The sequence below is a fragment of the Vulpes vulpes genome, chromosome 5 (genome assembly GCF_048418805.1).
Source record: "Vulpes vulpes isolate BD-2025 chromosome 5, VulVul3, whole genome shotgun sequence".
NCBI classification, from domain to species: Eukaryota; Metazoa; Chordata; class Mammalia; order Carnivora; family Canidae; genus Vulpes; species Vulpes vulpes.
In genome coordinates, this window is record NC_132784.1 from 104,299,154 (window position 1) to 104,314,135 (window position 14,982).

General features: G+C 34.5%; 1 protein-coding gene across 6 annotated transcripts in view; it reads left to right on the forward strand.

Moving 5' to 3' along the window:
* SPATA17 (spermatogenesis associated 17) overlaps positions 1 to 14,982 on the forward strand; it is a 206,338-nt gene that overhangs the window by 161,436 nt on the left and 29,920 nt on the right. For 3 of the 6 annotated variants that reach the window (XM_025991317.2, XM_072759548.1, XM_025991315.2), the window contains exon 10: positions 8,421 to 8,503. The exons of 1 other annotated variant lie outside the window; for it this stretch is intronic. In XM_025991317.2, coding sequence (XP_025847102.1) covers positions 8,421 to 8,501 — 81 coding nt within the window. In that variant the 3' untranslated portion in view covers positions 8,502 to 8,503. Of the gene's footprint in view, positions 1 to 8,420; positions 8,562 to 14,982 lie in introns of those variants that run through there. 2 more of the 6 variants (XR_012001794.1, XM_025991316.2) reach the window with 1 other exon arrangement.

Below are 14,982 nucleotides of genomic sequence, written 5' to 3' on the forward strand. Positions count from 1 at the left end.
TTTATTTGAGAGAGACTGTGCAGTAGGGAAAGCAGAGGGAAAGAAAAGAGAATCCCAGAAACATTCCATGCAGAGCACAGAGCCTACACAGGGCTCAATCTCACAACCATGAGATGACCACCTGAGCTGGAACTAAGAGTTGGACCCTCAGCCAGCTGCATCCCCCAGGTGCCCCTGTAAGTGGTTTTCCTTAAGCCATTCCAATAGCATCTTTGGCAGCACATTTCCCAGTATACTTTGGCAGCACATTTTCCAGTATACTAACCAGGTGCAAGCCCCAACTTTCCCTTTAGTGCTAGTTTCATATAGCATTCCCTTTATTTAAAATGGACTGTCTTTGTATATGAAAATAATGTTCTTGGAACCTCTTATCCTGGTATCATTAGCTTTGTTACCAAACCAACTAAAAGGCTACAGATCATTCTAATTACAGCACTGTATCTAGTTGGATGTTCCATTTCAGTGACTTTTATATAGATGACATTTTTACTGTTTTTATTTGAAATTAAACAGATAATATGTACACATTACTATACGTACACATATAATAATATGTGTACATTTTATGTGTACAAATATATTTCTATATCTAGATCTATTCCATCTGATAAATCTTTGTATCCTGTATTATGGCCATAATACATATATACCATAATACAGTGAACTGGTCAAACAAGAAATTCCATTATTTATCCTTCACTTTACGTGTCTGACCTGCCATTTCCCACCTGTGCATTTATAACCAAGGCTATAAAGATGGAGGAGGACCATGAACTAAATAAAAGAAAACAGATAAAACTATTAAAACTATGGCAGATAAACCTGTTAAGAAGAAGAAAGATCTATGAAAATGGGAAGAGTCAATAGAAACTCAAATATATAATATTAAATTTCAAATGTACCCTCATTGAAATAAAAGCAATGTGTCCACCAAAGTCAAATATAAATGACCTTTGAATAAGCAACTATTTAGGATTATTCATCCACAACTATTCCCTCCACCCAATCCCTCCTCCCATCCCAAGAAAAATATCTGAGAATTTCTTAGTTTGAAAATAGCTAACACTTATAAAGTCCTTGCTATATGTAGGCACTGTTTTAAGTGCTTTATACATATGGACTTTTGCAATCATTGTAATGGCTCTATGAGTAGAGTGTTATTATTTTTGTTATTTCATCTCTTTCAAATGAGGAAACAAGAATTGCAGAGGTTAAATCAGTTGTCCAGGATCACAGAGCTCTTAAGAATACAGCTGGATTTCAAATCCAGGCAGCTTGGCTCCAAAGCAGTACTGCCTCAGAACAGAAGTCATAAGTAAATTTTCAAACCACTGTTGTGAACACCATCAGTGACACACTAAGCATAATGTACTATACATATGAACTTGGTTTCCTTTCCACGTTCAGACTGACGATGCACCGTGAACTCAGGATCAGCTAAAAATGGTTTCTTTGGGAACGTAGACAAATGGTTTCATTGAAGGAGTAACATGATAAATCCTAAAGCTATGGGATTGAGAACACATAATAGAGAAAGCTTTAGGATATTTTCCTGAAAACACAGAGTAACCAGGGAGAAGACAGTAATTCCCACAACCTGTAACCATATTCTTTTTTTTTGTCAAAACTGTAGAAATGCTCATGCCATCACAGCATCTTTCACATGTAGGAGAACAGAGTTTGGTTGTGCAGGAATAATGCCAGGCTATCTTTTAAACCTGCCTATGAACTCTTGTTTGAAGACTATAGAAAATCCCAAGTGCAAACTAGATTTAACTGTGGTCTCTTTCAGGAAGTATTTTCAGTTAAAATAGTATTTAGTATTCAGCTAAAAGTTATCATCATCCTCTTTTTCTTTTTTTTTTTTTTAGCTCTAAGAGAAAAATCTTCACAATGCTTCAGAGCTGAATATTTTTAAAAAATATGTTAAGCTGAACAGTATATGCATCACCTTTGATTTCTGTCTGTCCTTCCAGTCTCCGAGGTTGTGTTTGCTGTGGTGTATCGGCACTGTCCTGCTTACCAAAACTGAAACCGGTTGTTGAAGTACTCAGTTGTGGGTATCTGGTGAAAAACCTTAAATAACTAGATAAACAGCCCAGCTGCCAACCTAAAGTAATCTTACACTTAGGGGGTGAGTGGCCCAGGAAATTTGCTCTTTGTCATTTTGACTTGGGTTTGAAAATGGACCTGGGCTGCATTCCAGCTCAAAGAACCGTTCACTTCCAAAGACTCCTAAATTGTCCCAAGGAGCTCATTTTAGCAGTGGATTATTTGTGTTTGGCTGGGCATCCTAATAGCAAAAGCTGTCTGCTTTGGCAAGCAAAGGCTATGGCAGGATTTAGAATTACTGTCCCCAGTGTTTTTCTTGATGAGGTTATTTTTCAGAAAAGCAATCCCCCACCCTCTATCTGAAAAGTGACACTGTGTGAGTGTTGTGCAGGTGGTTTTCTTGAACTCATAAAGAGCTTCCCATGGAAGGGTGGCCTGTTTTATGTATCAACGGCAAATTTTAAACCAATGAGAACCAGTGCTGGATTTTGCCCAAAACCAAAGCTGTCTTAGTGGCATATTCCTCTTTTCCTATACCAGAGATAACAGTTACTGGTTAAGAAGAATTTGAGGCCAACTAAGAATTTGGAGTTTTAAATTAATAAGAGTGATAAAGAGTTTATTAAAAATTTCTTTAGGGGATAGAGAGACCCGAAGAGTCAATGCCTATTTATCTACATAACTGTAAATGCCTGTTGTCTGACTCTCCTAGTAGCCTGTGAGGTCTCCTGGGAAGACACACTGAGATTTGGTTCCCATTAGTTGGAAGCTGACTAGCATAGTATTTGCACACTGTAGATGCTCAAATGTTAGTGGAAGGCACAGGTGAGACTAACACAGGATCAAATCACGCTTCATTGTATTAACGGAGTCCAAAATTAAGTACACAAGACGATCCACAGGAATGAGGGAAGAACATGTTAGAAATTTATATCCTATAAATATAAATATTTTATATAAATATTTTAATAACTATATATATTAATAAATATATAACATATTTTATAGATTAAGTTTATGTATTTATATATGAATTGTATACATGATTTAATATATTGATAATATGTAAATACTTTATATATAAACTGTATTTATATTTATATATATATATAAACTCTATTTATATTTAGTTTTACCTCATTTGTTTACCTGTTTAACATGGTAAAACATGGTTATTTTTGTTATTTCATCTCTTTCAAATGAGGAAACAAGAATTGCAGTATTTATAAGTATTTAAAGTATTTAAAGTATTTATATATATATAAATACTTATATATATAATATATATATTATTTTTATATATATTTATTTATATATAAATACTTTATATATAAACTCTATTTATATTTATATATATATATATAAACTCTATTTATATTTAGTTTTACCTCATTTGTTTACCTGTTTAACATGACGTTTTACCATCACAATATTATCCATGTGCTCAAAATATTTTTACTGTTGGGGGATAGGATCAAAATCCTTTGAGTCCCACTTCACTGCATTATTGCTCCATAATTAGTCTCTCATAGGTGCCAATGGAATTTATTTAATTTGATTTTTAAAGAATATGATAGGTAGAATATGAATAGACTTTTGCCACTGAAGAAAAAGGGAAGGAAAATATTAGTGCTAAGTGCCAGATGTTTTATCTGGGTAATCCTCACAACGACCCTGCGAGGCCAGTATCTCCATTTTATAGATGGTGAAGCAGAATGAATTAGGAAGTGCTTCATGTGCTATTATTTTCTGGAATAATTTAAACAGAATTGGTATCATTTCTTCTTTATCTGGTGGAATTCATCAATGAAATCATCTGGGCCTGTTTCGGTAGATTATCAATTATTGGTTCAATTTTTTAAATAGATAGGCCTATTCAGATTTTCTGTTTCTCCTTGTGTGAGTTTTAGTAGATTGTGTCTTTCAAGGAATTGGTCCATTTCACCTAAGTTATCAAATTTGTGATTACGGAATTGTTCATCATGTTCCTTTATCATCCTTTTAATGTCTTTCAACTCTGATATTAGTAATTTGTATCTTCTTTCTTTTTTCTTAGCCTTATTAGTTATTTATCAATTTTACTGATCTTTAAAAAAAACTGGCTTTTGGTTTTGCTGATTTATCTCTATCCATTTCTTGTATTCAATTTCACTGATTTCTGCTCTGATTTTATTTTCTTCTCACTTGATTTAATTTTTTCTTTCTCCAGTTTCCTAAAGTGGAAACTTAAATTAGTGGTTTTAGATATTTCTTCATTTCTGCCCTATGCATTCAATGCTATCAGTTTCCCTCTCTGCACTCCTTTTGTTGCATCCCACAATTTGGTAAGTTGTATTTTAATTTTCATCTAGTTTGAAGTACTTTTTTATTTCTCTTGATGCTTCTTCTTTGACCCCACCTGTGTTTAGAGGTATTTTGTTTAACCTCCAAATATTTGGGGATTTTTCAGCTATCTTTCTGTTACTGATTTCTAATTTAATTCCATTGTGATATGAGTATATGTTTGTATGACATTTGTTCTTTTGAATTTATTGAGGTATATTTTATGGCCCTGAATTTGGTCTGTCTTGGTGAATGTTTCGTGTGAGCTTGAGAAGAATGTGTGGGCTATTGTGGTCTATAAATGTCAGTTAGGGTTAATTGACAGCTGTTCTTTTCAATTGTGTACTTACCGATTTCCTGCCTGCCGGATCTGTCAGTTACTTAGAAAGAGGTGTTGAGATCTCTAACTCCTACAGCCACTGTTTCTCATTGCAGTTCTATCAGTTTGGCTTCATGTATTTTGGTGCTCTGGAGCTACACACACATTAAAGATGGTTATGTCTTCTTTGAGAACTGACCCCTTTATTGTGAAATACCCATCTTTATCCCTGATGATTTCATTTCTCTGAAGTCTGTTTTGTCTGACATTAATATAGTTACTCCAACCTTATTTTAATTAATGTTAGCGTGATATAGCTTCTCCCTCCCTTTACTTTTATTTGTTTTTAATTTTTTAAATTTCTTTATTTTTTTAAATTTTTAAATTCAATTTGCCAACATATAGTATAACACCCAGTGTTCATCTCATCATGTGCCTCCTTAATGCCCGTCACCCACTCACCGCCTCCTCCCAGCTTCTGCAACTGTTTGTTTCCCGGAGTTTGGAGTCTTTCATGGTTTATCATCCTCTCTAATTTTTCCCCGCTTGGTTTCCCCCCCTTCCCTTATGGTCTCTTTCACTATTTCTTATATTCCACATGTGAGTGAAACCATATGATAATTGTCTTTCTCTGGTTGACTTATTTCACTTAGCATAATACCCTCCAGCTCCATCCATGTTGAAGTAAATGGTAGATATTTATCCTTTCTGATGGCTGAGTAATATTCCATTGTATATATAGACCACATCATCTTTATCCATTCATCTGTTGAAGGACAGATTGGCTCCTTCCACAATTTGGCTATTATGGACATTACTGCTATGAACATTGGGACGCAGGTGTCCCAGCGTTTCACTAGATCTGTATCTTGCAGTAGTGCAATTGCTACATCATAGGGTAGCTCAATTTTTAACTTCTTGAGGAACCTCCACACTGTTTGCCATTTCCACTTTCGTCAGTTTGATCAAATGCTTCTGGACAGCTCTTCAGAATATGAAAGTGGTTTACAAGACAGATGCAAAGATGATTTGGAAAGGTTGGAAAGTTGAAAGAAAAGCACTCTGTGTCTAAAGAAGAACCTAGGGGGGGTCAGTTGAATATGTCTCCAAGCACATGAAGAGCAGGCCCACCTCTAACAGTTATAGAGCACAAGGTCAGAGCAATGGAAGCCACATGTCATATGATGGATTGAAAAGTTACAAATCAGAGCACCTGAGTGGCTCAGTGGTTGAGTGTCTACCTTGGCCCAGGGCATGATCCCGGAGTCCTGGAATTGAGTCCCACATCAAACTCCCCACAGGGAGCCTGCTTCTCCCTCTGCCTATGTCTCTGCCTCTCTCTGTGTGCCTCTCATAAATAAATAAATAAAATCTTAAAAAAAAAAAGTTGCAAATCAACTTAACTGTTAAATATGTCCTGTCACCCTACCATAATAAAAATACTTTTATTATAACAATATCAAGAACTATGAAATTAAGACTAAAAGTTGGCAAGGTATTAGAGACAACAGAATTTAATAATTGTTCCCATGACCAAGTTATCTATTGGTGAGTCTATGATATTTGGGTGAGTAATAAAATAAAGACATGCATAAGTAATGCATAATTATATATTCCATATAATTTACTTTCTTGCATTTATTTCAGCAGGATCATGAATTATATTTTTCTTTTTTAAATTTTTATTTAATTATATTTTTAGAATCAAGATTTTTGATTTAATTATTATTACATTAACAGTAACAATATAAACTGGATTTTGAAGGAAAATATAAATAAATTTAAAACATGCAATTTGAATACATTTTTAGCAAGTGCACATTAAAGTAAATGTAAAAAAACAAAAATCTAAACTTATTTACATGTTTTAAAAATGAGTTATTTTAAATACTCAGAATTACCTATTATATCAAAATGAGGAATAAGTATAAATATCAAAAGTTTAAACTAAGATAGTTTAAATAAAATTCACCTTTTAATTTACTTTTTCAGAAATTAAATTGTTTGTATTTATAAAACAAACTATTCACAGTTCTAAATTCTGAGTTTATCAAGTGCCTACATAAAAAATCACTACCATGTTTCACAAGTGTGCCTAAATTTCATACATTCAAATTTGAGTAATTTGAATTATTAACTATTGCAAAGTGCCCCTGCCATGTCAAGGTCAACTCTCATAAATACTATATCAATTCCTGAGTACCTCCAGAATCACAATTTGAACTAAAAATAAGGCAAGAGTATGGATGTTCAGCACCACAGACAAATAATACCTCATTATATGAAGTTCTATTGCATTTATGGTATCCAAGAGGAAGAATTTTATTCAAATTAATTAATTTTTTATCAAAGCATTTTTGCCACTTACATTCTTTGCCTACTTGAAAGCAGCATCTGTTACAGGGTAACTGTCCTTCATGTCACTTGGGCTTAGCCACTTTTGTTTCACTAACACAGAGCAACAGATGTGGAGTTCTCCCTGGGGCATTCGTCTTAAAAGCAGATATTTATAAGAGCTCTGCTGTATCAGAGTAAAGAGCCAGATCCCTGGTAACAGACACACTTGCATGTTCTTCAGTACATTTATGTTTTGCGTGTTTGTAATGTATGAACTTCTCTAATGAGGTGGGCTGATTGGTGGAGATCCTTCTTTCCAAGGTTTTCTTAAGTGAACAAACAAAAAAACAAAAACAAAAAAAAAACTGTCACAAATCATCTCCGTTAAGGATTGGCCTCCTTTACAAGGAAAGACATGCTTTTATATGGTCTGGCCATTTATTAACAATATTCACCGCTTATTTAATGCTTTACATCATTAATTTATTTGCCTTTGTAACATTCATGAAGAGCATTCATTTCTATCCTCAATCAAATGTTGCTTCTCTGGTTACTGAGTAAAAGAATGAATGTTTCTCTCGAAACTCCTATAGCCTTCTTTTGAATCAGTGCTGTGGTACTTACCACAGTCTGCCCTCTATTTACAAGTATTTGGGTACATCACCTTTCCAGTTTCATTCATTCAGTCAAAAAATATTTATTTTTTACAAAACAAAGTATCTACTCCCTTGAAACTTATAATCCCATGTGGGACACAAAATAAATAAATATGTGATATCAAGGAGTGGTAATTAAGAAATAGAGGTCAGTTGAGGTGATAGAAAGTTTCAGGAGTGCTATTTTATATATGCAGGTAGTCTGAAAGGGCCTCTTTGAACAGAGATGGGATAAAAGGAGGGAATGAGTCAAGGAAATAACTGGAGATAAAGCTAAGTGGAGGCATCTGTAAGTATAAAGACTATGAGAAAATGTGTTCAGTAAACAGAAGTGTTGCTAAAAAAGATTAAATGAAGGGAAATGTAGAGGAAAATAGGTCACATCAGAAAAGGACCCAAAAGCACAACTATAGGATTATAGGTCAAGGTAAAAAATTTAGATGGTGAGTTCCTTTATGACAGGTGACTGCATCTGGCTTTTGCATTGCTCAAAGGTTTTTAATAGTATCACCCATAGCTATGGCAAGCTATGTTTAAAGAAAGCTCGGTACTTCTGGCTTTCAACTGATAAAAATTAACTGCTAATTTTGTCTTATTTGAGGATATAATGGGAAACTTGAAGTACAGGTAAATATCTATCTAGAATTTAATATAATATAAATTATAATCAAATAATAGTAATAATACAAAGTCATTAAGATCTCTGTAGTAATCTTTGATCGTTTTCTTCCCAGGATTTCCAAACTGTACTACCATCATTTGATCTCTTCTCAAAATATGGAAAATCATATTCAAAAGCTGGACAAATTATATAAAGGTATGCATTTTGCTAAGAAGCACTTCAGAAAGTATATTAAAAACATTTAAAAAATCAAGTGAGATTGACTTTAACTTTCAAGCATTTTTAAAACCATGATATAATATTTATATATAATAAAACTCCCATTTTTTCATTCTAATTTAATGGTTTTTAACATTCAAAAATCATGGATTTTATTTTTCAAATCTCTCCTCCAAAACAGACTCAAAATACATTAAGAAATAGAGGGGTACCTGGTGACTTAGTGGTTGAGTATCTGCCTTTGGCTCAGGTTGTGATCCTGGTCCCTGGGGTGGAGTCCTGCATCTGGTTCCCCGCAGGGATCCTGTTTCTCCCTCTGCCTATGTCTCTGCTTCTCTCTCTGTGTCTCTCATGAATAAATAAATAAAATCTTTTTTAAAAAATGCATTAAGAAATAGAATTGACAAAAATCTGAAGTCGTCTTTAAATTAACTAATACAATAAATAAATAGTTTTACACAATGCAATGAAAAAATATTGATAGTGTCCAAAAGCTAAAATAGTTTAAAATATTTTAGTCAGTATGTATGTTACTTGAAGTACAAGTTGTCTCTAGGGGATTCCAAATAAATAGTGTCTAGGATCTCTGATTATCGAAGTTTACAGTATAGAGAAGGACAGAGATACCCACATAAACTTCAAGATCACAAAATAAGCTCTCAGTGAAAACCATTTAATTGCTGAGGAGCTTTAGAATAGGAACTGATTAAAATCAAATTAAGACTAATAGGTCTTCTGGCACTTTCAGCCAAATGTGAAGGAGGTTCCAGATGAAGACAGCAAAGCTCACTCTAGTTGAAGGAATGAGGCAGGAATGAGAAATCATGCTGAGTGGAATTCCCCAGGTAACGTGCCAACCTCAAGAAGCAAAGGAAAGCACCTATCTGTTGGAAGGAGCACAGCATAGATACAGGCAACTTCTGTTCTGTAGATTTAGTGTTAGTGTCACTTCTCCCCCACTTACAGCTTTAGATGCTTCAACTCAGAAATTAGTATGTTAAATATAAATAATAGTATCTACCTCTTAACTACTCCAAAGGAATATAGGAAGGGAAATACGAAATACTTCGAGTGAATAGAAAAACATAGTGTCAAGTAGAATTGCTATTTCAAAGATTTATAAAGTACCATTACATATCGGGGCATTTCCCTAGTATTTGTGACTCACAATAGAGGAAATAACATTTTTCATATTTGTGTCTGACTTCAGATGTTAGTTCAAAGATACAGACTATTCATAATGGTGAGAGCTTGAAAACAACATGAATACTCAGCATATGCTAAGTTAACTAAATAAGACATAAATACAACACCATGAAGACATTAAAAGTGTTAACATAGATCTTTACCCTGAATTTGAAAAAAAAAAAAAAATGCCTGTATTTCTAAGAAAAGGTTAGATTCAAAAGAACTGGTGTAGTCTGATTCCTTAAAAAAAAAAAAAAAAAAAAGTGTGTGTGTGTGTGGAGGGGGTGTCTGGGTGGCTCAGATGGTTAAGCATCTGCCTTTGGCTCAGGTCATGATCCCAGGGTCCTGGGATCCAGCCCCTCATTGCATCAGGGCTCTCTGCTCAGCAGGAAGCCTGCTTCTCCCTCTGCCTCTCCCCTCCACTTGTGCGTTCTTTCTCTCTCAAATGAATAAATTAAATCTTTTGTAAAAAAGTGTGTGAATGTGTGTGTGTACACATACATATATAATATATATGTATGCATAAAAACACACTTGCATGCATTTATTTGTATATTGCAGGTATATATATATACATTCTTCAGGCAAAATGTTAATGATGGTTATCTCTAGATAGTGAGATGATGATTGCCTTTTTGGGTGATACTTCTTTTATAGTCTCATTTTATAAAATTTTTATCTAATCAGACAAAAGCAAAGTGTTAAAATACTCCAGTAGGGACTAGTTGCTCTTCTCTGCCAATTACAAAAACATCTTGACTTTATTTTATTCAATCATAATAATTTAGAGACAATTATCTCTTTTTTCTGAAGACAAAATAATTACTTGCTAAATTATTTATAAAGAAGACAAGGATGAGTAACATGTTTCACATTACTTTTAATTAAAAAGAGTGCACAATGAACAGATATGTGACAGAAATATGTGATAGAAATTTATAAAAAATTTTGCTAACGCTTCTCTTGGAGTTTTAACTATTTTGTAAATTGAAAATATTCTCAAAATGTCCTCTCCTCTTCTTGGAAAGGAAATTAATGTCTAGTGTTTAATTTTGGTAAGTAAAGGGTAGCCGCCTTAGCTGAGGCTCTCCTATTAAGATTTAATTTCACCAAATACAGCAGAGTGCTTCTATTCTTTGTAAAGAAGGCCAAGACGGGGACACTTACACCAAAGTGTTGAATAAAGATGCCATAGTAATTTTTTGAGCTATCTATTTGATTGCTTCAGCTTCAAGATAGTTCATCACTTCACTCTAATTCATCCTACATTGCCTCTTACACTCACACTGCGTTTTCCCATCAGTCCGATTAGCATAGCGATGCCTTCACCAGATTAATCTTTCTTTCCTTAGAGTGTCTGCATTTCGGATAAACAGAGCCTACACTACCCATTTTGATTAATACACTAAGATTTCCGCCACTGAAACTGCTGAGAGTGAATTAGATTTTAAACACACACATATTTTAAAATCTACTCTCTGACTAGAATGTGACTCCTTTTCATTTCCTTAATTTTTCTTTGTAACTGGTCATTTTTGTGACCTTTGATAGTTTCCTAAAGCAGGTTGGTTGAAATCAGATTATACTATATTGCATCAAGAGTATGGATTGCTTGGCCGTCTTTTTAGCTACATTCATCGTTCCAGGCAGAAGACTCTCTTTAAGGATTTAAGTGAAGAAATCATAACAAAATGAGGTGAAATCATTGGTCTGGCATCAATGTGAGTTTTCTTGCATTATGTGCTCCTCAAGCTTTTCACATTCTTCTTTGTAATGGGCCTTGGTCTAGGCTCTTTCCGCTAAAATGTGGTTCAATTTTGAGACCAGATGAGTTACGTTTTAATTAAATTATGCATGAAAACCAATGTATTCCCCCCCTTATAGGAATTTGGCATATAAATGACTTACATAGCTGAGAAAAAAAGTTAAAATGGAAAATAAGTTTGGTTATCACCTGAATTAAGGAACAGCCAAAAAAATTCTATTGTTTTTTCCAGAAGAAATAAGACTTTAGCAACTGTGTAAGGAAAATGAAGGTGTATGAGGAGAAAGTAATAATCAGGCATATAAGCTATATATATGCCTGTTGGAGGGTAATTTTTTAATTTGACAAGAGGAATGATTAAGTCTTGTCATTCAGCTTGACACCATGTGAATTTATAACCCTTTCCAATTTAGTCATAATGAATTGGCAAAAAAACAAAATGAAACGAAACCCAATATTCCTTTAGTATCTTTTTTTTTGGCCTGATGGTCCTTTGAATAAAGATGATAGAACAACCCACTTGCCTCTAGGAAAACATTCTGCTGTGTTTCTCCATGACTGAGGCAAGTGGGCTGAGCATTCTGTATTTAGATAGATTGGTATGCACAATCAGCATTGGTTGCCAGTATCTGCAGTAGTGTAGACAGAGATTAGAGAATCAGATGATTCCAGCAGAGCTAGACATGAGTCAAATCACGGCATAGCCTCCCAGACTTTTAACTGAGCTAACTCTAAGGGAGGAAGATTTAAATAGAGATTTTGAGAACTCGTGTTACTGGGTTCTTTTCTTCTTTCATTGTACTCTTTGTTTTTAGAAAATAAGACCAAATGTAAAAATGAGTTTAAAGTGTGAGTGTGGAATAGAAGACCCTCACTGCCTGAAATCCTGGATTCTACTTCTGTAGCACAAGTCTCTTAACCTCTGAAGTGTGTGTGTGTGTTTTCCTCTCTCTCTCTCTCTCTCTTTCTCTCTCTCTTCCTCCCACCCCTTCTTTCTCTCTCATTTGTCCATAGGAGAAATAGGAAGCATCTTTGGTTCATTCAAAAATTCTATAGTCTAAAAGTAAAATTAAAATGAGTACTCTACGGAAAATACACTTAAACCATACTTCTTACAGTGATTCAATAAACTGTAATATTTTGCATCCAACCGCTCATAAACTAATTACAGTGTGGATCTATTTGCACACAGTATGTGGACAGTGAGTCTTTTACTTCTGAGAATGTCTGTCATGACCACAGCCCCTGGTGACCAAAAGTGCCATAAATGGTTCCACTGAAGTGGCCATATTCTGACCCCATCTACCTAGTCACAACCAATGAGACTAGTGTTGGGTACTCAAGTTAAGGGCAGCCAACAGGTAAGTGTGAATGATGAATGGTTGGAAGTATGAATGGCATGAAGTGGTTTGGTGGGAGAGCTCTTGCCTAAGGAAAATAGGGACCAATTAGAACCCCCTCAGGACATGAATTTGCAACATACAGACATACACCTGTGAGTGTGGGACCAGAAACATGGGCTCCCTCAAATAGAGAAGACATTCGCAGGTCTTGCTGCAAAGAGAGGAAAAAGGTAATCTGGCCATTAGGGTTGTACCTAGTACATTGTGTTCACTTAGTAAGTAATTTCTGAATGAAAAGCAAATGTCTGACCGATTAAATTGTGGAATTTTAGATTATGTCTTCTAACCCATTGAATCTTTCATAGCAATTAGCAGTCTATGAGGTATTTTGTAGGTGCTGGGGAATATTTGTTGATTCTGACTTCAACACAAACTCTAAAGATGTTGAAAAGAGTCTGAACATTGCCCACTTCAAAGCTACCATGGCAAGTCTTATGATTCTGTCCATAACTTTGCCTTTGTCCATATGATAGTCTAAGTTAGAATTTTAAAACTTTAATGTAATAAGGCATTATGCAATGAATTATGATTTGTGAAGTTTTATAGGAAATAGGTTCACTTTTAAAACATCTTCAATGTTACTTTTTAAAAAACAGTTAACATTCATTTAGTGCCAAATTTGGTGAATATGGTGGGAGTTATAGTAAGTCTGAGTTTGCAGAACATTCAAATAAGTAATAAAAGCAAATGCTTTTCTTAATAAGATAACATTCATTGCAAGGAGAAATTTGCTGACATTTGAGGATGGGGAATAGAACTAGAATAGGAAAATATGTTATCAGGTATTATACAAAATAATGGAAGATGATAAAGAATTATTCTATGTTGTAAAGTGTAAAAAGTTGAATAGTAGTAGCTAGATTCAGAACAGAGCAGAGTTCTTTGAAACATGCATGGAGTCTATCCCAGATAACAGAAGGGATAATTCAACTATCAAACTCCATTTACCCTGGAAACAATTAATGAAAATAAAAATAAAAATGACATTACTGGGAGGGGGAGTGTATAACCTGGTCTCTTGTTATGATGGTTCCTAACTCCACGAAGCTTCTTTCTCTCTTCCTTGATTATTATTATCTTTTTTAAATAGGATATATTACTTTATAGTAATGGAATCGATGATTCCTGGTTTTCTATATTAATCTTAGGAGACTAGAATCTTATTCTAATGCTGCTGCCAATGCTCACAATGTTTTGGAACTCATTCCTTTCAAATAACCTTCATCATTGGTTTATAAGGTATTACAAAGTCTCAGTGCTCCAAAGTTACCTGTTCCTGGAAATTCGGAAACAAAAGTAATTGTGAGGGCATCTGACTTCTCTCTCTTTCCTCCCCCTTCCCATTCCTCTTCATCCCCTCCCTCCTCCTCTTCCTCTTTTTCCTATTCATCTTCAAAGTTGTATCAGTACACCCAAGAAAAATAATTCTAGCTCTCAACAGATGTTTGGGAACTGCTAAGTATTTCATTGTTCAAAATGTTGGTTTTATCTTTTTCACTGATAGCCAAGCTCTTGAATGCTTCAGGAGCCCTTAGCCAATCTTTGTAATGTTGATTCTTCACCATCACCTCTCAGCAAACACACACACTCAAGCTCCTGATAACTACAGAGGTTTCCAGAGGAGTCCAGAAATGCCTTTGTGTTAAGTAGAGATTAAGACTGAGTTATGGAATCCTACTAGAGAATATAATTGAGGAAAGCAATCTGTTTCATCTAGAAAACTTCTTAGCTCCATCAACTTCTATAAAATCTCCTTCCTACATTCCCAATATGGCCAACTCAAGAAAGTTAGTGAGACATAGTGTCTGACAAAAACTAAGTAATAACTTGATTACCTATCATATTTACCGAACTCCATTCTGAGTAAATGTTCATTCACCCCCATTAAAAATGTTAAGAGCACTGTGGATGTTTGAAGGAATATATCTAGAGAACATTCAGAGTTGGATCTCCAGTTCTTCTGAAATCAAAATACTAATCAACTTTCTTATAGTTAATCAGGTAAATGTCTTTCTCTCCTCCCCCCACCCATCTCTAATTTCTTTGAGGGCAAATAACTGTCTCTCATGATAAATGCCCTCTAACATCTCGTAGAGCAC